The sequence below is a fragment of the Colletotrichum aenigma genome, assembly GCF_013390185.1.
Source record: "Colletotrichum aenigma strain Cg56 chromosome Unknown KSG_Cg56_contig09, whole genome shotgun sequence".
Lineage (NCBI taxonomy): Eukaryota > Fungi > Ascomycota > Sordariomycetes > Glomerellales > Glomerellaceae > Colletotrichum > Colletotrichum aenigma.
In genome coordinates this window covers 573530-601502 of record NW_023500915.1, presented here as the reverse complement: position 1 = coordinate 601502, position 27973 = coordinate 573530, and the positions used below count along the sequence as shown (strand labels likewise).

Sequence of the window (27973 nt, the reverse complement as noted above, 5' to 3'; positions counted from 1 at the left end):
CTCCCCTGTCTAGGCAGGAAGCTCTGGCCTCCCGGTGGATAGTGCGGGAAGCCCATCCACTGAGCACCCTAGCGTCCGCTGTAGTCGGTGGGTCGTCGGCCGAGAGAACCAGAGACTCCCGCGATCGCGCTAAGCCTCTCTGGCCGCGGTCTGCATGACGTCAAAACCCGGGCGCTTAAACTCCTTGGCGAGAAACACGCCTCCTATCAACGCTGTTAGGACCTTCCAGTCGCATTCACTACCACCACGCGTTTCTTCCTTCGTTTCCGCCGCCCGTCGCACCCAGCCCGCCCGCAATTCTTTCCTCCAGGAACTCACACAGTATTCATACACTGGTACTTTGCGCGGCACCTTACGTCTAGTCCAGCCTTCACACCCACTTGCCCGCTTAAAGCCCTGCCCCGCGAGCCGAGACTGAATCACATCTTGCCGACAACCAGTCACCCGCAACCTACACTCAGCACTGTACACCTCGTCCCATCGACTCGTCATCCTCCATGCCATGAGCGCATGTCTGGCGAGGGGCCTCTGCCGCCGCCGCCGCCCTCCTCGCGCGCTGCCCGCTCTTGTTCCCACCCGTGCGCCAGCCGCGTCTCTTCGCCCTCTAGCATGCCGGGGAACTCGGAACCTGTCCACCACCCCGGTCCTCACCAAAGACGACAGCGATCCAAGGTTGAGAGACCTGGGCAAACAGATATCGGACGAGTTTGCCGTCGTGAGAGAACACTATGGTACCACCCCCCTCCGATCACTTTCCTTTTTCTCTCTCTCCTCTGTCTTCTCCGTCTTCCTCCTGCCCGATTTCTGCCCCCAACACACACACGCGCACTTACATGGCTCTCCACCCACCCATAACTAACACATTCTCCAGACACACCAAAGAACCCAATCGTCCTCGCACACGGACTGATGGGCTTCGCCGAGCTGCGCCTAGGCTCGTACGTCCCACCAATCCACTACTGGCACGGCATCTCAGACGCCCTCCGCGCCCTCGCCGGCAACCCGGCCGTCATCACAGCCGCCGTACCGCCCTCGGGCTCCATTGAGGAACGCGCCGCGAAGCTGGGCGCCGACATCGCCGCCAAAGCCCGCGGCCGCTCCGTCAACATCATCGCACACTCCATGGGCGGGCTCGACGCGCGCTACATGATTTCCCATCTCAAGCCCGCCGACGTGGACGTGAAGAGCCTCGTGACCGTCGCCACGCCGCACCGCGGGAGCGCGTTTGCCGACTTCCTCATCAACGGCCAGGGCCCCATCAAGCTCGCCAACCTCTATGGCCTGATTGAGCGTACCGGGCTGGGCACCAAGGCGTTTGGCCAGTTGACGCGGGAGTACATGGAGGGCGAGTTCAACCCCAAGACTCCAGACAGTGACAAGGTGAGGTACTTTAGCTACGGTGCATGCACGAGCACGCCCCCGCTCCTCAGTCCGTTCCGGCAGAGCCATCGCATCCTGGAAGAGGTCGAGGGCGCCAACGACGGGTTGGTTAGCGTTGCGAGCAGCCAGTGGGGCGACTACAAGGGCACGCTGGTCGACGTTAGCCATCTCGACCTGATCAATTGGTCCAACCGGGTGCGGTGGACGGTGAGGAAGGTCTTGATGGGACAGACGCGGACCTTTAACGCTGTTGCATTCTACCTAGATATCGCGGATATGTTGGCCAAGGAGGGGTTGTGAGGTGTCAAAAGCGTCACTAGGTGTAAGAGGAGGAATGCTTATCTTGTGATATTTCTTCGATTTCCAGTTGAACATGTGTAACTAAGAGAGCGTCAATAGCATCGAGCGTGGGTAGGTCATCCATCTGAATGATTAGCAATTGGCAAAATCCAAGCCCAGCGAAATGAGCTTTGCACCATTGGAACATCCCCGGATAGAATGCACCAATACAGATGGATGTTGACCGAGAACCTCGCAAATTCATCACAGCCGAAGAACAACACCAACACCGCCCATTGCCATTACCATGACCAGTCACTCCAGTCCGGTCGTAAAACCCAGACCAAACAAGGTAGGTTAACACACGCGTAACCCTGCCTGCATCTAACCCTGGTAGAAAAAAAAATTACGTCCAGGCAAGATTCCAACTCCAGCATACAACACAGCACAGCACACAGTGGGCTTCGAACCAACAACATACTGACCACCAACACGCCCGCCCAACCCCCAAACCCCAGCCTCCACTCTCGCTCAAACAACAATATGTACGTTTGTCAGCCCCTGATTGGCCGCGCTGTGCCTCATCCACACACGACGGCCGGCGTCTATGCCGACGGGAAGCTTGATTGAGTCACCTTTTTCTCGTTCCTTGCGAATCTTCCTTCCGTGGGCAATATCCGTATGCGGAATGTGCAAGACAGAGCATATGTGATCACATCTCAACATCTGTTGGTAGCAGGGGTGGCTTGCTTGCTTGCTTTCGCTGTCGTCGTCGTCGTCGTCGTCGTCGTCGGTGTGGCCATGTAGGTGCGGTGCGTGCCTGGAAGATCTCGTAGATCTTTGGACCGGACAACGGGCGATCGCATCGCGAGCCCGCCCTCCGCCTCTGATTTGACATCTCCTCTTGTATTGAATCACATCTCGGACTGGGCGGGCGAGGGTTGCCGTATTCAGACGGGGAGGGCCATCCTCCCGAGGCGGTCCGCTACGCCACCTGCGGCGGACTTTTGCGTGTTCCTAAAGCCCATTGGGCGTGTGCGTGTTCTGAACGACGTGGATGGGAAGAAACCAAGTCTGCATGGCGCACCTGAGCTGGCTTTGGTGCATGTTGGTCAGCTGGCATCACGGCACTCTTTTGGCAGGCTTGCAATGGCTGACCAGGGATTTGCCCGCCTCGGCAAGCTGTTGAGCTGACACCTCCAAGTTGTCTTGTCTCCATCATGGGCTGCCAACTCCTGTTTATCTGCCCTATGCCAGACGTCCAACTTCACACTGGCTTCTTCAGGATGAAGAAAAATTCAATCTATTCATGGACTAGGCGAGCCCATGGACTCATCTCAAGGTATAGTAAAGCTTAAACCACCCAGGCAACACAAAACCCCCTTCTGAACTCTGTCTGTGATGGCGTCGCTGTCTTGTCTCGTCCATCCGTCACCGCTCTCCGGTCATTAATCATTAAACCCAACCCTCTGTCTAAACCTTCCCGCGCCCAATTTCTCCATGCAAAAACCGTAGGCTAACTCTTCTCGGGGATCTGACTCGGGGCATTCTCGTTCGTAACGCCGCTGTACGCAGGTCTCTCCTCTGGTCCTGTTGCCCCTGCTGCCAGTGCCTCGTCGTAACTCGGCGGTGCGTCGTCGAACGCCGCAGCACCCGGTGTTCCCATCTGGGGAGGGTATAATGGGTCATACTGCGGTGCTGCCGCGGCCGGTGGGTGCGGTTGCTGAGGCGCCTGAGGCCTTTGCTGCTGGCCACGGCCCATGGTATGGGTGATGGGTGCAGACTGTGAAGTACGAGGCGGTAATCTCGGAGGCAGGCTCATTGTTGCCGCGGACGGCCGATTGGCTTGTGCTGCTAGAGCCTCGAGCAACTGCGGCGGTGGCGCAATGCCAGAGTATACTTGAACCTTGGAGAAATGCAACGGGAGGAAAATGGACTGCGCGGCGGGGTTTTCCTTGTTCGAGCCCAAGAACGTTCGCGTGGATGGCGGTTTGCCCCAGCAGAGACCCAGCTGGATGTCGAGTTCATAGTGTCGCTGGAGATTGCAGGCGACGAAGCTAGGTGCAACGGTGTTGGGTAGCGGGATGTTGCGCCAGAGGTCGTCTGGGATGATGGACTCGTGGTGGAGGTCGTCCGAGGTCGGGTTGTCCAGGAGGGGCACGCTGAGGCCTGTCTGGGTTACGACGACCCATCTGCTTACTTCCGTGTTAAAGAGGTCGTGGCACCGGACATGAGTCTTGCCGATCAGCTCGATTTGGATTGAGGTGAGAAAGACTTGTTCGTGTGAGGGTATGAGCTTCTTGGCGATGAGACGCAGCGGGAGAGGTTGGTTGCAGGTCAGAATCGAGGGATGGGGTAAACGCGCAGAGAGCTCAATGGACGGGGGAACAGCGTCACCGTTGCTAGGTGCGCTGTCGTCCTTGCCGGAGCCAAAGAGGGAGCTCTTCTTCTTCTGCAGACCCTGAGGTCGCGGCTTGAAGGTGAAAGGCCGACGTGCGTAGGCTTCTTGAGACGTCTTCGGAGGCCGGGGCGGCTCTATGGGCATGAACTTGAAGCCAATCTGGTACCGCCAGTTTTCCTTGAGAAAGCCTGGCCGTTGGATGGTGACCTTGAGGTAGTAGCGCACCTCTGCCTGCCGAGGGAAGCCGGTGAACGACGGAGGCAGGGTCTTCGTGACATGCTGGAGGAACAGCTGCTTACTGCCGTCCATAACCCTGGCACCTCCGAGTCCGAACGGACCGATGCCCGCACCGAAGCCCCCCATGCCGCCGATACCACCGATTTTGGACATGGCGACGGGGTCGCTGCAGGCATTGTTGATGGGGAGCTTGAATTTGAAGGGGAATTCATGCTGGCCGCCCTGGATGACGTAGCTCCCGCTCATAGAGGAGCTTCCGCCGCCGAGATCTTCCTCGTAGGTTGGAAAGACTTGCGCTACCCGGTAGAGAATCTTGTGGTTCTCGCTAGCGATACTTCCGGGGCCGCCTCCGGGCGGCAGGCGCGGGTGAGTGCGGTCATCGTAATTCTGAGGCAATCCGAGGGCCGTCTTGGACTCGCCCTCGAGCTTGACAATGATGCCACCAATCTGCTCGGGGCGGCTGAGATGCAACACAACGCGGCCAGCGAGGTTGTCGAGATTGGTGTAGAACTCGGGCTGGTTGTCGAGCGCTATGCGGATCGACATGGTGTCCGCTCAGTCCACTTTTTGAGTGGTCTGCGGTCGCCTAATTTCTATTCCGTCGCAGAATGATGTGGCTGGTGATCCCCCAAACGTCAATAGTATCAACGACGAACGACGGTGAGTGAAAATGGTCTCAAACAGGTCCTTTCACCTGGAATGAGCGCACCGCACCCGAGCGATAGCTTTTTGTTTGCGAGTCGGCAAGTAAGGTACCTAAGGAGGGGCAGAGTGGGGTGGACCTTTTCTTAGGTATTTCTTTCGCGGTCGTTGGAGTGTGTCGAAAGTGAGGTCCGATAGCCAAGGCGCATAGAGTTAATTGTGTGGTGAGGGGAATGGAGAAAAAAAAAAAAAAAAAGGTTGGGTTCGATTCAAAACGACGTCCCTGAAATTGGAATGAGGGTCGTCGGAACGGCAAACAAAGCCAAGATTTTTGACACCCTGCGTGAGGGCTTGAGAGGCGACGTAGACGCGTGGCTCAGCCTCTCTCTCACCAAGCCTCGTTGCCGGAGCTGATGGAAGGGCGTGAAACCCGTCGCAGTTGTATGGTTGCTTTGGCTGACCTGCCTCGGGGCCAGAGACTTCAGGGACTCAGGATGGGACGCTGTGAGGCGCAAGCTTCAAGCTGCTCGTCTGAAGCAGTGAAGCTAATGGATGTTTGGATGTTACGAGAGCAGGCACCCTAGATGTCAAACGTGCCTGGTATGTACGGGCCTCGGCAAAGTTGGGCAGTCGCAGCGCAGAGGAACGGACGACGCAACACTGTGACAATTGGCTCGATGAGTTGACAATTACAGATACTGCGTAGTTGTAGGCATGTATTCAATCCGAGGAAACATGGCAAGTGAAGTCTGGCAGGGCTGATGTCATGGGGATTTAGTCCAATCGCTACCGTTTCTTGGATTGGAGCACTGCTGCACTGCTGCACTGTCTGCCCGACCCGACCTAACTTAAGGGAGTCCCGGTCCTGCTCTTGCCGACGCTGCCGACCTCGGTCGCACCTTAAATAGACGCCGCTGCCAAATCTTTGGCGTTCCGTTGGTCATGAGACGTGCACCCAACCCGAACTGCCTGGCTATCCCGAGCTTCCGGCTGATAACTTTCACAAAATGAAGAACATTCAAATACCGTCCACTTCGGATATGGCGCTGATCGGTCTATTCCTACTGTCGCTGTGATAACTGCCCATGTCCCCTCCGCTTCTGTCCCGAAGGAACATCGTCTGTGTCCCTCTGGAACGACCATCCCGGTGCACAGGGCGCCAAAACTAGTAACATGAATCTTTCAATCCTCATCGAGGCTCAATCACCTCTGCGTATTCCCACAATGCCCAGATGTTGTAGGTGGTATCATTTCGGCACCCCCGATGCCATAGCAAAAAGCAAACTCCATCCCGAGTGCCTCGTCTGAGGATGGGATTCATAAACGCCGTGTCCCGTATGCCGCTAGCAATCCCACGCCAAAATGGCCTCAAACTTATGCATATCCTCAATCCAGCTCAATGATCTCAATCGCCGGTGCCTCAGCGGGCGACGGCCCAGTCCTCGCGCGCTTTGCTGGCGGCCTTCCAGGAACACCCTCTGCATCGTCGTCCTCGTCATCTCCGGCCTCTTCCACTTTTGGCCTCCACGTCCCATCCGCTGCCACAAATATCGTTTTCGTATGGAGCTTCCCGTCAGCCTCTAGCTTTTTCCGCACCTCCGCCATGAAACTATCCATCATCAAGCTGTAAGGCCGAGCATCCCCGTCGCAAACAGGGCACTTCCATCTGTCCACCAGCGATGGCTCGGGGCCAAGTTCACCACCGCCACAGGGCCGGTTGCAGCTGTTACCGTGGGATGTGCACATGGGCTTAGACGGCCTGCTGTTCAGCCAATTCCCCAAATCGAAGCACTCCAAATGCGTGCATGCGGCGCCGCGCACTGGAATCTCATATATGGTAGAGCTGAATGGATCGGCTAAATCAATACTGAGGTCGCTGCCCACAACAGCCAGCTCATCATCCCCGTCGTTCTGTGGAGGCTTCAGACGGTTCTGAATGAGCTTTCTGGTTGAGTCAACAGGTATGACGCCTCTAAGCGTCACCATATTGAAGATGCCCTGGTGGTTGAGGGTTTCGACGATTTCGACAGCCATAAAGTAGGTCGTGTCTGCCGCCTTCCGCGCACAAGCTTGGGGGGCTATGCTGACAGATATAGCGTTGCTCCCTCTACAAAGATGTCTTGTCAATTCCACAGGCTGGTCTTGGCCGTTGTGCTGCTTGCGACGAATCTTCATGACCTTTTTGTTGACCACGACGGAGATGTGATCGGGCCAATACGTGGGGGCCACGGCCCAAGCGGCCTCTGGTACTGTTTCCTGGCCTGGCTTCAGACGTATGGCGCAGAGACGGAGACGATATCGAAGAGAGCCGTTGAAGTATTGCGAAACAGGAATCTGCTGGCCGATCGGGAAACGATCTGTGCAGAGCCTGTCAAAGACACCATCTGGAACCATAAAATCGAATTTGTGCAACTCCCAGCGAGGGGTTGTTGCCACGGGGCCCAATGCTAGACTTTTGACAGATTGATAGTGTCTTTGCGGGGGCATCGGGTCATCTTTCATGGGGAGTTCTCGTGGCACTCGTCTAGGGCTTCGGACGTCGACCTGGTGTAGAGAATTGGCCAAAGCCTTCGGTTCGTGCGGAGTATGCGGTATCTGATCCAGAGGAACATGTTGATGAGGCGGTCGAAAGATGGCGCCTTTGGGCCGCGGCGCTGGTGCCCTCCCCCGAATACTTGAAGGTATTGGACTCGGCAGACCTGTAGATTCACTGTGTACCTGCCTTGGTGTTATTTGATGAGTAGCACCCTGAAGCGGCCTTGTTGAAAGTTGTTGGGTAGCACCTTGAGGGGGCCATGGCTGTGGTATCTGATGAAACTGAGGCATGGCCATGTTCGGTGGCGATGCTGACCCCATGACTTGGCTGGGGACTTGATAGTTGAAACGATTCGCCTGCCGCATCTGCTGTGCTTGCAGCTGTTGGGCTTGCATCTGCTGTGCTTGCATCTGCTGGGCTTGCAACTGTTGTGCTTGCATCTGCTGTTGCATCGTTTGTTGATATGGCACCCGCGGCCCTTGATAGCCATTGGGAGGTAAGAACCCAGAATGTGTGTTCACTGCTGGGCTATGGGGACCAGATGTCATCTGCGTGGGAGAAGACACGGTCGGCATCGACACAGAAAGCCCGCTAGGAGGTGCTTGCAGAACTGGCGACGTCTGTCCTCGGGTCTGCACTACCCTCCCCGTGTTCGGCAATTGCGTATTGGCATGAAGAGGAGAGCCTGCCGGAGTCAGGGGCTGGCTGAGCTGAGACCCTGTTGATGGCGCTCGCGCAATGTTTTGTGGCATGGGCATCTGCAATCCACGAACCTGGGCCACTCGACCTTGGTTGTGAAGGGTGTATTGCGGCGGAATAGGAGAGAAGTTACCCGGGGCTGCAGGGGATGGGTACATATCGAACCCTTCAGGAGCATTCAGATTTGGGGCAGCGAGCTGGGTGCCGGGATAACCAGCTGAAAGACGTCTTGCGTTGTTCATCATCTGCTGTTGTCTGACCATGGCCGGCGTCATTGCCACATTAGAAGGCATCGGGGTCGGCGCCGTTAGTGCTGGCATCGACTGTGCTGAAGACATGAAGGATGGTGCTTGGGGAGAAGATTGAGACTGCCGGTACTCGCGCACAAGTTGTTTGTAGCGCTTGATCAACGTGTCTCTCAGGTTGCTCTGATCCGACTCTGACATCCTAGAATAGTCGGTCTTCAGGTCCGTTTGGAACAGCTGTTGCATCTTGTCTGCAACAGGACCATCCGCAATACCCATGTGCCTCCGTGTGACGGTGAAGATCACAGGCTCGAGCACAGGAGACCGAAGCCTCAGTTGATAGTGCAGCTCAGTCGCGAGAACAGGATAGCCTCTGCCGTCGTCAGGTTTCATAGTCGGGATCAAGACCCGATTCCACTGGCTGTGGAGACAGCGGAGAAACACACCAACGTTGTCGATGTGCTGTCGATAGAAGGGCAGATTCCACAAGCCTGACCTGGGTGACCCAGGGAAGTTGGCGAACAAGAAGACAAATTCCTTTGCCATGTTGTCGTTTCTTCTGAGAGTGTTCTGCACAACCTTCATGCCGCCATCTGCCACTGGGGGGTCTATCTGAAGAGTGTGAATTACCCATTCCCTGCTGAAAGACCAAGAACAAAGAAGCTGATGCAACGCAATGTAGAAGTAATCGCCCACTTCAATAGCGTCTTTGAGGAGCTTGAGTCTAGGCCCTGTTGTGTTATCAGGAGTTGAATTCGCTTGGCCAACACATGTTTGGACAATCTTCTCGAGCTGAAGAGACATCACATCAGGGCGTAAACAGTTTGCGATTCCAGCTTGGTTGATGTTCTGCGCTGCGGGCGGAAGCGGAGGGGCGGCTTGCTGAGAGACAGCATGCTGAGAAACAACTTGCTGTGGAACTGGTTGTTGAATAACACTTGAAGCCGGGGAACTATTCTGCACGGCGGGATTCGAAGGTTGCGGTTCTGGCATTGATGCCGCGCTTGGCCTTCTTTCTTGCATTCCAGGGCTCTGGAGAGCGGGTATTTGGGTTGCAGATCGGTTTTGCAGCGATGGTGAAGCACCGCTAAGAGCAACCTCGACATCTCTGACATCACTCTCATTGAGTGCGAACATCGATCCTGAATAGTCGTCCGTATTCGACGCCTCTTGTCCAGAGGGCGCTCCTCCTCCGCCTAGGATCTCCGGGGGACGATTGGCAGCAGCTTGTTGCGCAAAGAATTCGGCAACGCCAGCCGCGATGTTGCTTGGCCTAAGAACAAAACCGGGGCTTTGACGGTCCTGATCTCGAGTCTGCTGCTGAAGCTGGTTCGACACTGGAGTCGGCGGACTAGGTTGATCAGTCGGGGCTGGAGAGGGGAGAGCGGCCGTACTATCACTGCAAATGAACAGTCAGAAAAGAAAATCGACTGTAGACAGAGGGGTGGTAGCGTACAGTGTCTGTTTGCCGAGCTCGGAGGTAGGCAAGAACTCAGGATCGGGTTGTGTGGTATTAGGGGGTCTAGCGGTTTGCGGCGAGACGTCGTCGTGAGTCGAGGGGGTCGGGTTCGTGGTATCTTGTGGTGGAGGATGCTGGGACCGAGAGGGTGGTCTTCCCAAGCGACCGGACTTCTCATGCTGGTAGGTCGAGGTTGACGGTGAAGCGCCCGTTGTTGTTTGTGAAGTCATCCACGATTTTTGTCGACGGCCCATCCAGGCGTTGAGGGTCGAGTTCGAGGCAGCGACGCGCGCGCCTGACATAAAACCGCCGACCGAATCTTGCTGGCCACCTTGCGGCGTCATGTCCCAGGTGTTGGCTCGTTCAGGAGGTTTGCGGCGACGACGCAGCGGGGTCGGACGAGAACCTTCGACGAGACTGGAGGGTCTTGGTCAACAGCTGCAATGAGATGAGGGGGGGTTGAATGCCCACCATGAGGACTAGGTCCCGATGCGTCGAAGAAACTTGAGTCTTTCGAGAGGCAATAGTGACGCGGGTTTCCTCAGATGTTGTCTGGAAGTAGCGAGGAGCAGAGCCAGTCCCTAGGTATGGATTCGGGGGAAGGCGAGGCTGGCGTCGTTGCCGTCACGGGTCGCAATGTGACAAAAATCGGTCCAGAGCGACTGCCTTTTCCGTCCCTTTTTTTTCGTCCAGCGTTGGATACCTCTGCAGACCGTGGGAGTATTTGCCAAGAGGGCAGGAGCAACGGGTGGGTGTACGTCTCGGAAAGGTGCTTCTCGAACGGGTTGTTTGATGGGTTTCGCGATCTGGAGCTCGGATTTGTCGCGTTCTGAGGGTTTCCAGGAGGCTACGACTGGCCGTGTCGCCTGCCCCCTGGTGATCGTGAAGTTTGAGGCGCCAAGGGTATTCGCAAATCACTCAACCGTCGATCTAGACAAAACGTGCACTCGGGGTTGATGGCAGGTGTTAGGGCGATGCGGCGTCGGATGACGGTCGTCGGTGAGGAGAGATGGTCGTCGGCAGGTATTCTGAACGCGGGTAAGGTAATGTCAGACAGCCGTGCCTTACTGTCCAAATGTGAAGCGGTGGTGGTGGTGGTGGCCGAAGGGTATCCGGACGTGCACGGTGCACCCAAACGATGAGAGCCCATCTTTCACACGGCGCTGAGAAAGCCACAGTCAAACAGCGTAAGATTTAGGGTGGGATGGAAGGTGAGATGGTGTTTGCTGAGGTGGTAGGCTAATGCTGCCCGCGACTGGGGGACCTTGGCAGGTGGTGGAGGTCCTCTAGTCCTATTGCGCACTAGCCGCACGCGGGCAGGACGGGTCGGGCTCTGATTGGGGCATAGCGCTGTCCCTTTTCAACATGGGATCACGAATTTCTGTCACTGACCTGCGCTGCCGCATTCGAATTCAAAGTCAATCTCATCGGGAAAATGCAAAAGTAGTTTATCTAGCTTTCCCACTGTGACCTGCACCAGCCTCTGTATGCATTCGGATATACGGCAAGCTTCCCCAACTCCGAGGGAGGGAGGCAGAGCTGGTGATGGAAGGTTGCAGTATGGCTGTTTGCTGTGGTGTTCAGCAACTTGGCCTTCGGGCGACCACATGTTCCCACCTGCTGCAGACCGTTAGCATGTTGCACGCAATAGGCCAATTTTGGGGGTTCTGACGAAGCGCGACGAGACACTTTCGTGATTGCGGACAAGACTAGGTAGGGAAAAAGAAAGCATCATGCTTAGGACGTCTCAATGGACATGTAAATATGGAGTCATGATAACGTCGAACCACCAGTCACAAACGCAGCCGCTTCATTACCTCCTTCCATCGTTGTAATCAGCACCTATGATGTGATTGACTTTCTGTATGTACGCATGTACAGACAGCCAGAATTCGACGGGATTCTCGCACCTTGAATCATGGCTTGCAGCTGGAAGCATATCGAGCACAATATAATGTTCCCTCTGCGCCCCAGATTCCCGCAACACAATACGATTTTCGAGCTGTTTTCTCTCTCAAGGTATGGCCCCCAATCACTTCTTACCCCCCTTGCGTCCACATCCCAGCTCTCGAGGCTTGGTTCATCATTGACAATGTGCAGTCATACATTGGTGAGGGATAAAGACGGTGCAAGTGTCAGGTGGCGACAAGAACGTTTCTTTGTGTGTCCTTTGTTTCGCTGGCCCTCGACTTGTCAAGGTGTTTGTTTCTATTGATGCCGCACCTTTAGCTTGACACCGCACACCACCAGTTCGGCGTTCGCGTGTCTATCATTAGTACCATACAACTCTATTATAGGTCCATCAGGTAGTGCACGCCATTTTTGCACTTTCGCATACCCATCTCGAAGGCTGGTTGTTGTTGGGGTCCGCGGATCCTAGGGCCCTTATTATCTCATACGGATCACGGTGAAAGCTGGCCAGTTGGGGAAACGCCCCCGATGGTCCCCTTTTACTAGCCCCGATTGAGGTGCTTGCTTGGTTGCTTGACCTGGGGTTTGGATGCATCTGGGCTCCAAACGTCAAGAGTAGAGTCGAATCTCTATTCAAGCTGCTCATTAGGTAAGCCAGCCACCCCATCCCCGTACCTAACCTTTACCTTTTCCGAGTGAGTACGTGATGTGGCTGCATTATCAGACAGCTTGTGGACTGGAGGCTTTGCTCGGCCGCCGGCTTGTGGAACTTGAAGACTGGTCAACACGTGAGTTTGAACACCTTCCAGCGTGCCCTGGCTTGTCAATTTCGCGGGTCTGCCGTGATTACGGCGGGACGCGCTCATGACAGAAAAAATAAGTAGATGAAATGCAGCGACGAGGCCAGCATCACCATGCAGACGAGGTGTCAACCGATGTGCTTGGGCGGAATGATTGGTTCATCTGGCAGAGGGCCCGGCTTTCGTGCTCTAGGTCACCCTTGCGGAGCCGGGGAACCAGCCCGCGGGAGATGCAATCCTTCGCAGTGCACCCGCGAGGAAAGTCCTGGTAGACCTGGGTCTTGTGGTGCGTGTTCGGTCTTGTCTTTGGCCATGGCGAAACCGGTGACGGCTCGAGGACGCCGATGGCTCGGAGCAAGGCGGGGGATCGTGGGCGGACATGAACACCAGTATGCGTTCGGTCATCTACCTTACGCAAGGGATGGGCCGGGACATGCGTGTCCCAGCAACGGCAGAAACGCAGGAGACGTAATCACCGAGAGCGTCGAAATGAAGTGGTTCACGGGTATTGAAGTTGGCGGACGGACGACGACGCGGGTTCATCATGGACAGGGAAACAAATGAAGGACGAAACAAAACCCAGAGGAGTCGGAATAGTGCCAGGCCGTGGTGAAGACCTGCCTGCCGTCTGCAAATCTGCAAAGTCATTCGCCATCTGCGGCTTGCAGCAACGAACTCTATTTGTGATTCCCCAGCAGTTCCGGACGGCAAGAACAACATCCAGACACATTCATTGCACACTCCATCTCACCTCTTCCCATCATATTATCACGGGTTTTAAGGGACTGCCCAGCCGGGATAACACGAGAAACGGACAAGACCGAATTGCTTTAGTGACCCAAGTAGGACCTCTCTCGTCTGCCAATTGCCTCTGCTGTACCTGTATCTTACCCAGGGCAACTACCGGTAGCTCACTGTCTACCCATCCTCCCCCACCCGGCGCCCGTTGACTTTAGCTTGAGGCGCCTCTGGCAGCCACATCCTCAACCAAAGGCTGTTCTTTATCCTCGCGTTCTCGTCCCCTTTACAGCCTCAAACTGGCTAATTAGTGGCATCTCCTTGCCTCGACCTCGCCTCCTGAATAAATAAGAAGAATAGCACCTACACGTCTCCCCCCTCCGGGATCTCATCCACTCCAGGTCGCAAACCTCTAGGTCCGCATAACGTGCAGCAGATTATCTCCCTGACGACCTACAAGTCCGCTCGGCGTGCGGCACCAGTTCCTCTGCGCAGCTCTGAGCCCGGTCTGACCGCTCGGTATCCGTACGTCTAGCCAGCCAGGCAGGTTACCTACAGGGCCAGTCCACAGACGCACCCGTCCCCGTCGTCGTCCTCCGTTCTCCCCCGCCGTGCCTCGCGCACATTGCATCGCATCGCATAGCATCGTCAGCTTTTGTTACACGGGCCACCACCGACAACGACCCCTTCCTTCTTTGGGGGTCCTTCCATTCCTTCCTTCTGGGGCCCAATACCAAGACATTTCAGGTTGTCTCTGGTTTCCAAGGCCACGACACCGCATTGAAGCACAGGACTTCGACCTTCTTACCTAGGTACACTTAGACCAACAGCCTGGCCAACGCCTGGTACGGTACCTGCAGACCTTCATCTGCTCCTGTGATTCAGTGCATTGAGATCTTGCACTCGCAGTCGCTGTCCATTCGGCCGACAGCTGCAATTAGACTTCTGTCTGGCAGCTCGTTCGCCAGGCGCAAGACACGGGGACTCCCAAAGTCCAAACCACACACGCAGCTCCACGACAGCCAATCCGACATCCAAGACATTGTCCAAGACATCCGCCTCGGAGAACGGGATTGTGACCACCTAATTACGAGGTGGCCCTGAGCCTGAGGAACCCCTGGACAGAAGACACTAAGGTGCGGCGGTACCCCCAGTCAACGGGACGGCCTCGGTGCACCTCTCAGCCAACAGCAGAATCTGCAGGACACTTGTGCAGGTTGCAGGCAGCGTGCAGCACCAGCCCAGCAGCATCAACAGCAGCAACTGGACGACAAGAGAAGAAGAAAAAAGGACGGGACAGCGGCTCCTGGACCCAGACGTGGACCGTCACCCTTCGTCTGTCCTCCACCACGTCCCCAGCACCGTCTATGCGCCTTACACTTGCGTTGCAATGATCCAATAGCGTCACTCCACGCCAAATCCAGTGTCCCCCAATCACATCTCACAGCGCCCGTCTTGAGCAACTCCAACCTCCAACTTCTTCTACCTCCCCGTCTGGTCTGGTCTGGTCTCGTCTGCCGTCAAGACCGGGACTTGATCTTACAGCGTGCCTTGCCGACCGACGACCCGATTCTATTTGCATTCGTCGCCACTTTCTTGCCGGCTGCGTGTCCAATCTGTCAGCCCACCTTTCGGCTTCTTCAACCTCACTCACACGAGCGAAAGGGAAAGAGCGCCGAGCCAAGGAAGGAAGGGAACGAAGAAAAAAACACAAGGGCACCAGCGACTGAAGGAAGGGGGAAAAAAGTGAAGACAGTGAAATTATCCCCCCCCCCCTCATCAGCATCCCAGAAAATAACAACAACAATACACACGCACACCTTTTGGGGGCCCATCGTCGCGGCATCGAATTCCTCTCCTTACACACCTCTCTGTCTCCCTCCTTCCCTTTCCTCCCTACCACCCTGGTCGCCATCAATCTCACCAGACCCTCATCGACTCCTCACCTTATCCGCTCTTGCGCGGTCACTACTGCGCACACTTACCATACCTGGTCCCAGCTGCCGAACAACTGACAATCCCTGGCTTCTGCCGCTTTTTTTCGCCTTCGCCAGCATTTCTCCGCCCCCCGGTCGTCGCACCCAAGTCATCTCGAGCCCAGGCCAGGCTGCCCAGCCAGCACTTCGTCTCCTATGTATTGATCCCGTCACAAACCATTCTCTTCAGCAAACGCCACCCGCATCTGTCGCGGCGCCTGGCATCGTCGGCAACATGGCTGCTCCAAGGCCTGAAGTTGGCGATATCCTTCTCGTCATACGTACGTCCGTCCTCTCTATCCGCCCATACTGACTTGCTCCTCCTGAGCCCACCTGCCGCCCTCGTCCCGCCCGCCGCTGCATTCGCGTCATGCAGCTTCATCTTCTCCCCGCCTTCAGCACAACTCACCCCCCTGACCCGCGTTCTCTGAGCTGATGTGTTCTTGTCGCAGACGACTTCATTGCTCGTAGCTCCGACGAATTGAGCTTGGCCAAGGGCGACCGAGTCGAACTCATTGAGAGAGACGATGAATTTGGCGATGGATGGTTTCTTGGCAAGCATTTGGTGAACGGCAACAGCGGCCTGTTTCCCGAAGGTAGGCTCGACTGGCCCCCGCCGCCAACGACGCGCAACTGATTTGCCCTTCCTAGTCTACACCAGACCAGCCCCGAAGACGTCTCCTACGAATAATTTCTCGAAGCCGCTGGCTACGCTCCCTGAAGGAGCAAACGAACCCAAGCACCCATCCGTTGCATCCCCGATTGATAACCAGGCTGACACGCCCACCCCTCCGCCGGCTCCCGTGTCCCCTGCCGAATCGATCGCTCCAGTCACCCTTCCCTTGAACAGCATCAAGCAGGATGTCCCTCCGAGTGAGAGTGCGCCACCTGTGGCCCATCCGCCGTCAGCCTCCCTCGGCCGTTTGAATACGAACCAAGACCATGTTTTGAACGAGACGCTTAATGTCATCGAGGAGCACATCACCGATCTACGCTCCAAGCCCAGTAACGGTGGAATGCGCGCCCCTCCAACTGATTCTGGAAGCGAATACAGTGCCACTATCGACCACCGTTTATCATACATCCATGGTGAGGAGACCGACGAGGAGGAGGAGGGCATGCACAGCCGGTCGGAAGTTGAGGCTTGGTCGGCTGACGAGGTCGCCGAATACCTATTCACAGTCGGTGTCGAGAAGTCGCATTGCGAGGTGTTCCGAGACCAGGAGATCTCCGGCGAAGTCCTTTTGGGCATGGACCAGAGCTCCCTGTTCATCAAGGCCTTCGAGCTGGGTTCTGTCGGAAGGAGACTCAAGACGTGGCAGAAGATTAAGAGTCTTCAAGACGAGTGCAACAATATCGGGGTCGCCACTAGACGCACGACGCAGACTTACGGTAGCGAGATCGGTTCGGAAGATGCCAAGCGTTCGCGGAGTCGGGCGGATACCCTGACGAACTCCATGCCCAGGATGACACCGGTTGACGACAGGTCCATGTCACTGAGTAGCAAACGGTTGTCCTTCTCCCAAACGCCCAAGTTGGACACCTCTCTGGTATCACCGGTATCACCCATTGCTGATAGCCCTACGCGGCCTTCGCACATGAAACGACCTTCGGCTGCCTCCGTCAGGGATTTGCATCACTCCCGCCGACACTCATCATCGACCGACTTCCGTTTGACAGGAACGACAATGGGCAATGCCGTAACACCCAAGTTAGCCACGAGCGGGACGTTTCCTCAGGCAGCAGATGGGGCCCATAAGAAGCAGCCTTCATTCGACAGGAACTGGACCCTCGGCAGTGCTTCCCAGAGACCGCTTTCCTCCACTGGTTTCCAAGACGTTATGCAGCAGTCTGGTCTCCATGCCCCGGATTCTAATCTCGACACCGATCGCGGATACTTCAGCGGCACTGATGTTGACGGCCGACGCCGAAACGTACTTAAGAAGCGTGACAGCACGGCCAGCCACGCCAGGAAACACAGCTACGCCGACGAGCAACGAGTCCGCAGCGCAACTGCCATCTCGAGACACTCTAGATTCGGCAGCATCGACTCAACCCGCGACTCCGTCGCTTCGCCAGCCGCCCAGAAGTATTACGGTTTGCAGTCCAACAGCCACAGGAGGACTGCCTCGACCAGCACCACTCAATCAGCCCGTCCTGCACCTCCGGTTAAGGACACAGGAGCCCCTAGCGTCACCAAGCTCGACGGCGCCACCTCGAAGACCCGCGAATCGCCAGCGCCAATGTCTCCAGCAGCACGCCAAGGCATTCATGCGGAATGGTTGTCTGCCGTCGTCAAGCCTTCCGTGAAGGTCACTGGGCTCCGTGCCATCTCCGATTCGGTTTCTGGAGACCGCAACAAAATGTCCTCCCCTTCCCCTGTCATCACATCCTCTGTCGACTCTCCTCTGAAGGCGGACTCGCCTATGCACTCGCCCGCTAGAACCGGATCGAGTACTCCTTCAGCTGGGCCAAGCTTCGAGCTGGATTCTCCGGATGCTGCGAAGAGCCCGAGCACCGCGACCACCATCGCAAGCAAGGGCAGCAGGAAGAAGGGCAAGAAGGAGACCAGTGCCTACCAACGTGGTCTGCAAAAGGTCAGCCCTGCAGAGGCTGTGAAAGAAGCAGATTACAGTGGCTGGATGCGCAAGAAGAGTTCTAACCTCATGACGACCTGGAAACCCAGACTGTTCGTCCTCAAGGGACGTCGCCTGGCCTACTACTACTCAGAGAACGATGACCAGGAGAAGGGCCTCATCGACATCTCCTTCCACCGTGTACTCCCGGCTGACAACGAGCGACTGACTGGACTCCATGCCACACTCACTGGTGCTGGCGCTGCGGCACACAACGATTCCTCAGTGGAGAAGGGCGACGACGCCATGTTCATCTTCAAGCTTGTCCCACCGCGCGCAGGCCTCTCCCGTGCTGTCAACTTCACTAAGCCAACCGTCCACTACTTTGCTGTCCCCAACCTCAAGCAAGGCAGGCTGTGGATGGCTGCCCTCATGAAGGCCACGATCGACCGAGATGATACCCAGGCGATAACAACGACGTATCAACAGAAGACGATTTCCTTGGCCAAGGCTCAGCAACAGCGCCACCGTCCGCCCGCACTGATGAATCTCAACGATGCGGAAGAGGAGAGGAAGCGACTGGAGGCGAAGAAGAATCCAGACGTCCTGGGCATCACATTTGGTGAGACTGATAGTGGAGTTTCAGGTCTGGAGAAGCCGACCTTCAAGGTTGAGCCGGCAAGTGCAAGGAAGTTGGCCTTTGACCAGGAGAATAACGGCGTGGCTGGAGCACCACCACAAAGTGCTTGAGGATGTTGATTGTGGTGAGGTCGTTCACAGCGCTTAATTGGGTTCCCTTTTCCTTCGTTTCTTGTACCATGCAACTTTCTATATATACCTTTGTCATGTATGAGGGACACGAATCCGCATAGGGGCGGCGTATTTGGGACTGCTTGAAGAGAGTCGAGAGAGATCCAGCAACGAGGGCCGTGGACACTGGACATACAAGCGGATAATTTTTCACACACACAGGCTATTCCCTTTGTTTTTAGCTTTCCCTTGCCTTCCAGTCACTGAGTTCAGACCCCATCAGAGGTGGCGGGCTCGAGTGGCAGCACAGGATGGGGCTGTACATACGCAGGAGTAGGTAGGGATGGAGGGGGCTTTTTGGAAGTTTTGGAAGAGGAGTCTTGATGTGCCCTGAGGCAAAAAAGCCGACGACTGGAGTCGGCAAAAGGAGCCTCCTATACCCCAAGACGGCGGGTACGCATGCCATGAATAGTGGATGATAATCAACCAATTTCCTAAGCCTTGGCTGTCTGAAAAAGTGATTGATTGTGTGCGCTGCAAGATTGGTGCTGGGGACCTTCGTGGCTAGACCAGCCACAACTGAACTCTGAGCCCGCGAGGTGTATGGTACACTGTGCAAATCAGCTCACGGATGACAGATATGCCCTATTGATGTCCATGTTTATCTTCCGGGTGCGACTTATGTGGGTGCTGTACGGTCTTGCCGCACTCACTGATGGCTCACAAACCGCTCAGAGGCGAAGACGGATCACCATGTCGCTAAACCACAACACCGCATTGTAGAGTAGAGTATAGAGCTGTTGCTGCCTTTTCCTTTACCGAACTACCTATTGCTTTTCCGTAGCCGTCCTCGCGTTACAAGCGCAAGCATATCAAAAAAATGCCTGCCCAAACGAAAGGTCAATCCACAAAAGACCAGTTATTTTGGTAACCCAACAACAAATGCAAGAGAAAAAGTCCAAGGCCTTCCTTCCTATCGTTTCCTTTCCATCCCTGATCCATTCCAGGTGCAATTACTCGAAGACTTCCATACCAAGTAGACTCGCAATCCTTGTCGTCGTATAAGATTGCCATTCCAATCGGCCAAAACGGTGCATGAGAGCCAATATCTGTGTGCCTGTTGTTAAGACTGCAAAAGAGCAAGATGAGCGAGAAGACAAAGAGTATCGTCGAGTGATTTAGAACCAGTCGTCGTCGTAGCCGGGAGCAGGGCTCTTGGGAGCGGAGGTAGGGGCAGTCGCGGCACGCTGGAAGCGACGAGGGGCGCGACGGAGGCTCTGGACCTGCTCACCGCTGCCTCTCTGGCGTCCTTGGCCAGTACCTCCGCCAGTGCCGGTGCCAGGAGCAGGGACGGAAGGAGGGGGGCGGGTCGGGCAGGGAGGCGTGTTCTCGCCATCGGCAGGGCCAGCCGGAGTAGGGTAGCCGGCGGGAGGGGCGGGGTAGTCGGCCTCGGCGATGCTGTTGGCGGCCAGAACCTGGCGGCGCTGCTCACGGGTCAGAGGGACGGGCTCGAAGTTTTCGGGCAGAGGGGTGTGGTTGTTCTGAATGTAGGCGTAGCCGTACTGCAGAGCCTCCTCGTTGTAGGCAGGATCGTCCCAGGGCTCTTGCTGCTTAGAAGAGCCAGCGGTGGAAGTCGAGGCGCGGCCGGGCTTCTGGTATAGGTGATCGTTCTCCTCGGCGAAGAAATCGTCAAGTTCGCCCATCATCTCGTCCGTCGTCTTGGCGGCGGCAACGCGGGGCCGGTAGGCAGAAGCTGGGGTGGGCGGGAGCGCTGGTCCACCACCATGGTGACGAGCTCCGGCGAGCTGCTGAGTCTGGGGGTACTGGCCGTTGAAGTCAACGGTCTGAGAGACGACGCGAGAGGAGCCTCCCTGCGTGTGAGTAGCCTGCTTCTTCTCAGGGGACTCTCGGATCAGGTCATTGTAGTCATCCTGGATCAGGTCCTGGTAGTCGCCAGCAGTAAAGCTCTGGCGGTCTGAGTTCTGAGCGGCATGAGAAGTTTGAGCAGTAGGCCGGGATACTTGAGCGGGTTGAGAAGCCTGCGAAGCCTGCGCAGCTTGCGCAGCCTTGGCGGCCGCGACAGCGACCTCAACCTCCTTGCGCTTCTGACGATATGCAGCCTCCTTGAGCCAGGCATCAACCGGGCCAGGCTGGTTCTTCGTGCCAAAGAAGCTATTGAGCTCATCTCTGGAAGGTCCCTGATAACCGCCGCCGCCGGGCTGAGTCTCCTTCTCTGAAGCGCTAGAGGCCGACTTCTTCCCGCGCTTGTCGCGAGCAGAAGCTTTGTTCTTCTTACCACCGGCGGGAGAAGACGACTTGTTGGAAGGAGCGTCAGACTGCTTCTGGTTCTGGGTATTCTTGTTCTGGGGCCGGCTGAAGTTGATGGAGCCAGTCTTCTGACGGGCGGAAGACGCACTTTGGTTGCGGTTGTTCTGAATACCAGTCTCGCTAACATCAATTCCAGGAGCCTCAGAAAGCACATTTTCCACGCGATGCTTGCCCTTGTTCACCTTGAGCTCGCCGGGGAGCTGAGGAGCCGGCGTACGAGGAGTGTCCCTTTCCTTCTTCTCGGAGCCCTCGACGGAAGGCTGCTTCGTGCGCGACGGAATCCGAAGGGGAGCCGGCTTCAAGGTGTGGCAGGCAATGGAGTCGGCACTGTAAGCCATTTCGTCGAAAGCAGGAACAGGCTGAGCCTTCTTGCCAAAGCCGGGCTTGATGTCGGACTTCTTCACATTAGTCGAGATCTGGTCGCGGATTGACTTGGTATTCTCGAGATGAACAATGCGGCCCGCGGCATGAGCAGCGTTGACGGCTTCATGAGCGCGGCGATCAGCGTCTCTCTTCTCCTTCTGCTTCGCGACGGCCTTTGTGACCTTCGCAGATTCACCGTCAGAGAGCTCGTCATCTGAGATGTGGAGGTAGTTGCGCACGCCGCCCTAGAACGCAGCAACTTCCTCCGGGTTTCTCTGGATGAACGGGAATGCCTCTCCACCGTTGCCGGCTTCGCTGTCTTTGTTCACCACGGCGCCGACCTTCTGAGTGAAGAGCTGGCTCATCGGCTTATTGGCACCCTGGGAAGACGGAATGGCTGCTTCATCGGACTCATTGATAGTATGGGAGGTGTTGTCCTGATCGTAGTCGGTGCTATCACTGTCGGACGAGTGACTGTCAGCAGGCGTGACCGAGATCGACTGGTTCTGCGAAGGGACCAAGGTGGCGGAGGACGAGGAAGAGCTGGCGAGGCTATCGTCGTGAGAAGTCGCGTGAGAAACTGCGCCGTAGCGAGGGGCCCGATCCTTGCTAGAGATAGACTGATTGACCAGGCCGGGTGTCTGGGTAGCAGAAGATGACTGCGGCGCATCGGGATCAGGTAGAGACCGCCAATAGTCGATCTTGGCGAACGTCTCGGGATACTGGCCTCGCAGCGTCCATTCTTTTTGGGGAGGCTGCGTGGTAGTCGAAGACGAAGGCTTCGGGTCGATGGGATCGATGCCCTCGCGCTTTGCCACCTTCTCTGCCTTCTTCTGGGCCTTCTGCAGAGCCTTCTTTTTGGCGCGACGAGAGGACTTGGTGCTAGCCTCAGATGGTGTGCTGCTCGAGACATTGTTCTTGGACGGCTCTCGCTTCTTGAATGCCTCAGCTGCCTCACGCTGCAGACGTTCCTCCTTGGCGGATGGGTGGCGCTCCTCGTAGGCCTCGTGAGACTTGGCGAGCGTGTTATGCAGCTCGAGCTTAGCCGCCTTCAGCATTGAAGCACCTTCATCCTGTTCAGTAGGAAGAACCTTCACCTTCTCCTTGCTTCGCTTAGGAGGGACATAGTTATCCAAGCAACGAGGGAGAGGCTCGGTTTTGTAGAACTCCTGCATCTTGAGCAGCTCCAATTCACCCTCTTCGATGGTCTGGGTCTTGGGAACGCCTGCGCGAGAGGTTGAGCTAGGAGCAAGCGTAGAGCTGACCGTATTGATTGAATCATCGACAGATGCCTTTGTCTTGATGCTGTCGATGGGCGAGGATGGCGCGTCGTTCATCGAATCTGCCATTGTGTCGAATTTGTCAGGAGCGTCGTCGCAGCCACCGCCCTCAAACTTCGCTACCATGGCCTTGACTGAGGAGGCAGCAGAAACTTGTCGATTGCGTGAGGTGGGCAGAGGAGTTGTAGGAAGCGGAGGTGCTATGCCAGCGACAACGTCTCGCTTGCGATTGATGACACTCTGGCTCTCTGGGAGAGGAGAGGGAAGGGTGCGATGAGTTGCAGATGCAGAGATTTCCTGGGGAGAGGAGGGCGAGGAAACTTTGCGGCCCAGGTTGGCAGAAAAGCTATCAGGAAATCGAGGAATTGGGCGCTTCCTATCGAGGACGCTGGTCTCCGCTTCAGCATCAGCTTCAGCCGGAAGCTTCTGCAGGGACGCTTCGTGGGGAGTCATCCAGTTCATCGCCACGGTGATAAGTATGCGGGTGCTAGACGCGCTTATGGAATGAGTAACTGAGATGAGCTGCGTTAGTGAGATAACAAGATGAGTTCAGGGAGGATACTCACAGCAACGAGAGACTGTGTGAGTGACGCTGCAAAAATAGTAGCACGCTTGGTAACTGTAATAGCAATGATGAGGAGGGGGAGAAGAGAGAAATTCGCGGCAAAGCAAGGGGCGTGAGGGGATTTTCACAACCCTTGGGAGAGATGGGTTTGTGCAAATCGAGAGTGGCTTTTGTTGTTGTGGTTTCTCTAAGGTGGGCGTGAGAAAATGTGAAAGCCAGAAGGAGTAGGCGCAAGAAGGAGCACCTTCCCATGCACCTTTCAACTTTGAAAGATCTCTGCACTAGACCACTCAGCAGACGGATACTAAGGGGGCTCATGATTGGCAACTACTGGATCTATCTATGAGAACCAAGAGGAGGGAGGCTAGGGAGGGATGCGATGATCTCAGCAAGGCAAACCTGATAGAAATCCTGGTTATGTGGGCAACTGAAGATCAAGCCAAAGAGCTTTTCAAATGGGTTTTTGCAAGTTGCAATGAGCTATTCAACTTGGACTAACCAGTAGGGGTTATAAACCCAGCCTTCGAGCATCCTTCTACCAGGTGGTGAGAACTCCGTTCATAATGGCCCAAACCACAAGCACCAAATGTTGTTAATTGCGCCGTGGGTTTTCATGAAGAAAAAAAACGAAAAAAAAAAAAACCGACAGATTTGATATGAGCAACAAATATTCATGGTCTTCAACATTAGGCCACTTGACCGAGTGACATTGCAAGCCCGAGATAGGAGGAGCATCAAATGGTAATGAGAGCGCAAGCATCACGAATCGCAATCTGGTGCTTAATTTAGGGGCACTGGATGAGATTCCAGCGTTGAGTTCCGGGAAATGTCATGAACGGGAGTGTCATGCTGAAAGGCTGCAGAAAGATCGTGGGTCGTGGTGGTGTTTGAATCAATGGTGTTGTTGGCATCGCTCTTTCCTAAGCTCAGCAATGCGGTGCACGGACCATACCAAAGACCCACCATCCCGGCAGCGGCATCCTCCGTGCCTTCTCAGGGTTCCACGTTGCTCGAGAGTCCCCCACATCAGTGAGTAGCCAAGGGGAACACGTCGCAGCTGTCTAGCATTTGGCGTCCGACATCAACGACGAGCATCCGACCTCAACACAACCGCCAACATGGACCCCTACTCTGCCGAAGGCGAATTGATCAACATTCACAACCACTTCCATCAGGGTCAATACCAAGAGGTCATCGATTACGACACCTCCGCCCTTTCTCCCGAGAATGAGCTTCCTGCCCGAGTCCTAGTCCTCCGCGCCCGCGTTGCTCTGGGCCAAGCCGAAGATGTCATCGCCGACGTCCAGGGAGAGAAGGAGCCCGAGCTGGTTGCAATTGGTGCTCTGGCCGAGAGTGCGTTGGGAAAGGCGGAGTCTGCAGTGAAGACGATCGAGAAGCTCGCCGCGTCCGAGGGAGAGAATGTCACAGTCCAGATTGTTGGAGGTACCGTCTTGCAGGCGGCAGGAAAGTCAGAGGAGGCTCTTGCGCTGTTGTCGCAGCACCAGGGCAGCCGTAAGTTATGAATGCGTGGCTTAGGTTGACTCCAGCTAACCTATGTTATGCAGTTGACGCCGTTGCTTTGATTGTCCAGATCCACCTCCAGCAGAACCGAAACGACCTCGCCCTGAAGGAGGTCACCGCCGCCAGGAGATGGGCCCAGGATAGCTTGCTGGTTAACCTGGCTGAGTCGTGGGTTGGTCTGCGACAGGTACGATATCCATACCTCAAACGGAGATACTGTGCTAAAATGTGATAGGGCGGAGACAAGTACCAACAGGCTTTCTACGTGTTCGAGGAGCTTGCGCAGGCGCCAGCAACATCTTCGATCGCGACGCTGGTGTCCCAGGCTGTTGCTGAGCTGCACCTCGGACGTGCAGAGGAGGCACAGTCTGCCCTGGACCAGGCTGTCTCGAAGAACCCCAACTACGCCGAGGCCATTGCCAACCTGCTTGTGTTGACAGTGATCTCTGGCAAAGATCCCAAGGAGTTCACGGAGTAAGTGCCGCCCCTGTCCGAGGCTATGAGGCCGAGTTGCTAACCACTTGAACACAGGAAGCTCAAGGCAGCGGATCCCCAGCACCAGTTCCTTGTGGATTTGGAGGAAAAGAGCGCGTTGTTCGACAAGGCGGCAACCAAGTACAGCGCCAAGGTGTCAGCATAGGCTGTGGTTTGATGTACTGCTGATGAGGCATAATGTTAGGCGTACGGTTTAGAGGAACTCAAATGGATACATCGGCTCGGAAAAGCGCAACGAGACCACCCGAATTACTACTTTCCGCTTGAAGATACCCATCCCGTTCTACTCGGTATTCCAAAATTCGCTCTCGGCTAGAGGCGCGCGACCCGCCAGCGATCGGCAGGCCTCGAAGGGGCCGATGTTTGTCGTTCTGGTCTAGACAACTGTTGGCCCCGGAGAGTGCATGGTCTGGCCCCGGGCATGGTAGCGCGGCCGGCTTGTGAAGGTCGGGTCTACCGAAGCCGCCCGAAGTGACGGCCCGGCGTCTTGTAGGAGGATGATTGACATCATGGCCTTCCATTTCCTCACTAGTACCAAGCGCTCTCTGCATGGCCTCTTCCTCCTGAGTCAGGGCAAGCAGGGCTTAGGCTTCTGGCAACCGTCAAGAGTTGTGAGAGTGGTTGGCTAGGTCTTACCTGCAGTACTCTCAGACGGGGCTTTGTGGTCTAATGTTTTCCTCCGCGGAGTGGAATTTCCGGTGGGTGCGAGCTAGGGCGACAAAGGGAACTTTGAATTCGCCACTATCTTTTTGCATCGCACAATACGATATTCCGTCTGACTGGCTGGTTGTTAGTGCTGTGGAGAGACGTCCGAAGATGCTCAGTGCCCAGTGTCTCTTCTCGATGCCAAGGGCATTGTACACGCAAGCCAGCGATGAATGATGATGCTCCGTCACATCGTGAGGAGATTGGATAATTCTCGGGACCCTATCGAGCGCACATGCTAATTTCTAAAAGGTTCAAGCAGCCTCTGTCGTCATCGCCCAGTGCAAGTTGCCATTGATAACCAAGACTGAACATGAAGCCAAATGAGGAGTGGACGCAGGTGAAGGTAACGATAAGGACCCCTCACGATGGTGAGCGGAGGTGGCCAAGGCACCACGACACGACAGGCATGTTGTGCCTCACCGCCATGGCGGCACGGAATCTAACAGTTGGAGGGTGCTGCGCATGGAGTTGCAGTTGCAGTTGCATTTTCGAGACGGGCTCTCTGTAGAGCCGTAGGTAGGCCGGGTGAATTGGAAGCGCGGCCCACTGCAAATGGGACGGAGTCTAGGATTCGACGATTCGACAGAAGTTCTCCCTGCCGCCCCAGCATCCCCGACCTCGCTTGTTTCGATCTGGGCCTCAAGCCCCTTTCACAATGCATATGCAGGACTCCACGGACTGTGTCTAGACAGGCTGGAGTGCAGAACGAAGATGCTGACAACGCAGTCCAGCCTGCAGAGACAGCGGAGTAACCTAGCTAGTGTTCTGCTTCGTGGAGGAGGTTGAGTACAGGCGAACTGCAGCACGATGCAGGTAAAGGTAGGCGTGAAAAAGCCCCACCAAGGACAGAATGACATCATAGCTTCGAGTCTTTGATTTCTGCAATTCCCCGCTGTCCAACCAAAAGGCACATGTTCAAAGCGCCTTTCCGATGTGGGAAATCATGGGTAAATTTTCAAAGTGTTAGTGCCTTGACTGTTGTGCGCGTCATGGACGACCAGGCTCCCGATGGCTACACTACATGCACATTGCTACCGGCATCAATGTTCGTTTGACTTTTGTAATCCAATACTCCCTCTTGCTTCTCGCTCACTCAGCCAACTTAAGCAGGGGGTGGGAATACCTACCGCCTTCGGCAACATTGTGTCGTCAGCCCCATGTCGATGGTTCAGCGCAGTTTGGATGCGGCCGGGGCTTGGCTGTTCGCCGGGGCTGGAATGTTCTGTTCGCTCGACTTTCGGACGGATGTATCACCTCGCCTCCCGATCCCCTGTAGAGAGAGACGGAGGGGCCGCTGTCCGAAGTATCGAAATTCTGCACCAGCGAGTAGCTGCGTACCGGATCGGAAACAGTTTTGTCTTTTCGCTTGTCTCTGATGCTTATCTGTAGGAAAACAGGAGTTGGTCGAGAACACGTCCATTCCTGTTCCCGGGCGCGACATTGGAGGGAACGGCATGCCGATCAGCAGCGGCTCTGCAAAACTCGGCGAGTGGAAAGAGAGGCTGAGAAGGCTGGAGGCTCTCGTCCGAGTGGCAGTCTGCCACTTCATCAACCCGGCCGATTTGTCAGGAACACTGCCGGCCGCTTCCCGTGATGGTGGGAGCGTGGCTGCGCTCCCGTTCATCCACCGACAAAAGACCAGAGTCTTCCAGTCATCCCAGTCAGCCATCGCCGCGCTAGAGCCCCCGATTGGGCATGGTTTGGAAAAATCAAAAAGAAAGCCAGATGCTACGGGCCCTGTAAGACGCCGTCATCGTAGTAGCATGCCCAGTCTGCGGTACGCCCGTTGCGCCGCCGTCCGCGACGGCGTGCCATTTCTCTTTAGCATCCCGGAAGCGGCTTCTGGCCTGGCTTTCTCTTCGCCAGGCCGCCCATGCTCGTTGTCCTCATGCAGCATGGCGCGCCGTGACGTGCCCACCGTGTCCGCGGGGGAACACGATGGTGGAATCTACTCTTAGCCCGTGATCGTGGAGGATGGATGGGCTGTGCGCGCTTTATCGCCGCTACCGCTCGCGGGTCGGTCGAGAGTTCGGCGACATCGTGTGGGCATTGACTTCTATAAAGTCGGACACCATCCCGTTGAA

At 56.0% G+C, this 27973-nt stretch overlaps 7 protein-coding genes across 7 annotated transcripts; 4 read left to right on the top strand and 3 right to left on the bottom strand.

Annotated features, from left to right (window-relative positions):
* Nucleotides 1-502: 502 nt before the first annotated feature.
* TGL2 (Lipase 2) lies at nt 503-1680 on the top strand (the record flags this gene model as incomplete). Its single annotated transcript, XM_037328139.1, has 2 exons — nt 503-731; nt 872-1680. 2 exons carry the CDS (start codon nt 503-505, stop codon nt 1678-1680), a joined length of 1038 nt encoding a protein of 345 aa, XP_037172820.1.
* Nucleotides 1681-3175: 1495 nt separating this feature from the next.
* CGCA056_v012894 (uncharacterized protein) lies at nt 3176-4843 on the bottom strand (the record flags this gene model as incomplete). The annotated part of the gene is made up of 1 exon (XM_037328138.1): nt 3176-4843. One exon carries the CDS (start codon nt 4841-4843, stop codon nt 3176-3178), a length of 1668 nt encoding a protein of 555 aa, XP_037172821.1.
* Nucleotides 4844-6325: 1482 nt separating this feature from the next.
* ZMIZ1 (Zinc finger MIZ domain-containing protein 1) lies at nt 6326-10222 on the bottom strand (the record flags this gene model as incomplete). The annotated part of the gene is made up of 2 exons (XM_037328137.1): nt 6326-9818; nt 9876-10222. 2 exons carry the CDS (start codon nt 10220-10222, stop codon nt 6326-6328), a joined length of 3840 nt encoding a protein of 1279 aa, XP_037173447.1.
* Nucleotides 10223-15538: 5316 nt separating this feature from the next.
* On the top strand, nt 15539-18629 carry BOI2 (the record flags this gene model as incomplete). The annotated part of the gene is made up of 3 exons (XM_037328136.1): nt 15539-15584; nt 15756-15899; nt 15955-18629. The coding sequence occupies 3 exons, from the start codon at nt 15539-15541 to the stop codon at nt 18627-18629; spliced, it is 2865 nt and encodes a 954-aa protein (XP_037173450.1).
* A 1178-nt stretch (nt 18630-19807) lies between these two features.
* CGCA056_v012891 (uncharacterized protein) lies at nt 19808-23062 on the bottom strand (the record flags this gene model as incomplete). The annotated part of the gene is made up of 2 exons (XM_037328135.1): nt 19808-21502; nt 21581-23062. The coding sequence occupies 2 exons, from the start codon at nt 23060-23062 to the stop codon at nt 19808-19810; spliced, it is 3177 nt and encodes a 1058-aa protein (XP_037173452.1).
* Nucleotides 23063-24283: 1221 nt separating this feature from the next.
* Nucleotides 24284-25326, top strand: CGCA056_v012890 (Coatomer subunit epsilon-1; the record flags this gene model as incomplete). Its single annotated transcript, XM_037328134.1, has 4 exons — nt 24284-24677; nt 24731-24873; nt 24922-25160; nt 25218-25326. The coding sequence occupies 4 exons, from the start codon at nt 24284-24286 to the stop codon at nt 25324-25326; spliced, it is 885 nt and encodes a 294-aa protein (XP_037173277.1).
* A 1552-nt stretch (nt 25327-26878) lies between these two features.
* CGCA056_v012889 (uncharacterized protein) lies at nt 26879-27847 on the top strand (the record flags this gene model as incomplete). The annotated part of the gene is made up of 2 exons (XM_037328133.1): nt 26879-26934; nt 27283-27847. 2 exons carry the CDS (start codon nt 26879-26881, stop codon nt 27845-27847), a joined length of 621 nt encoding a protein of 206 aa, XP_037172943.1.
* Nucleotides 27848-27973: the final 126 nt, after the last annotated feature.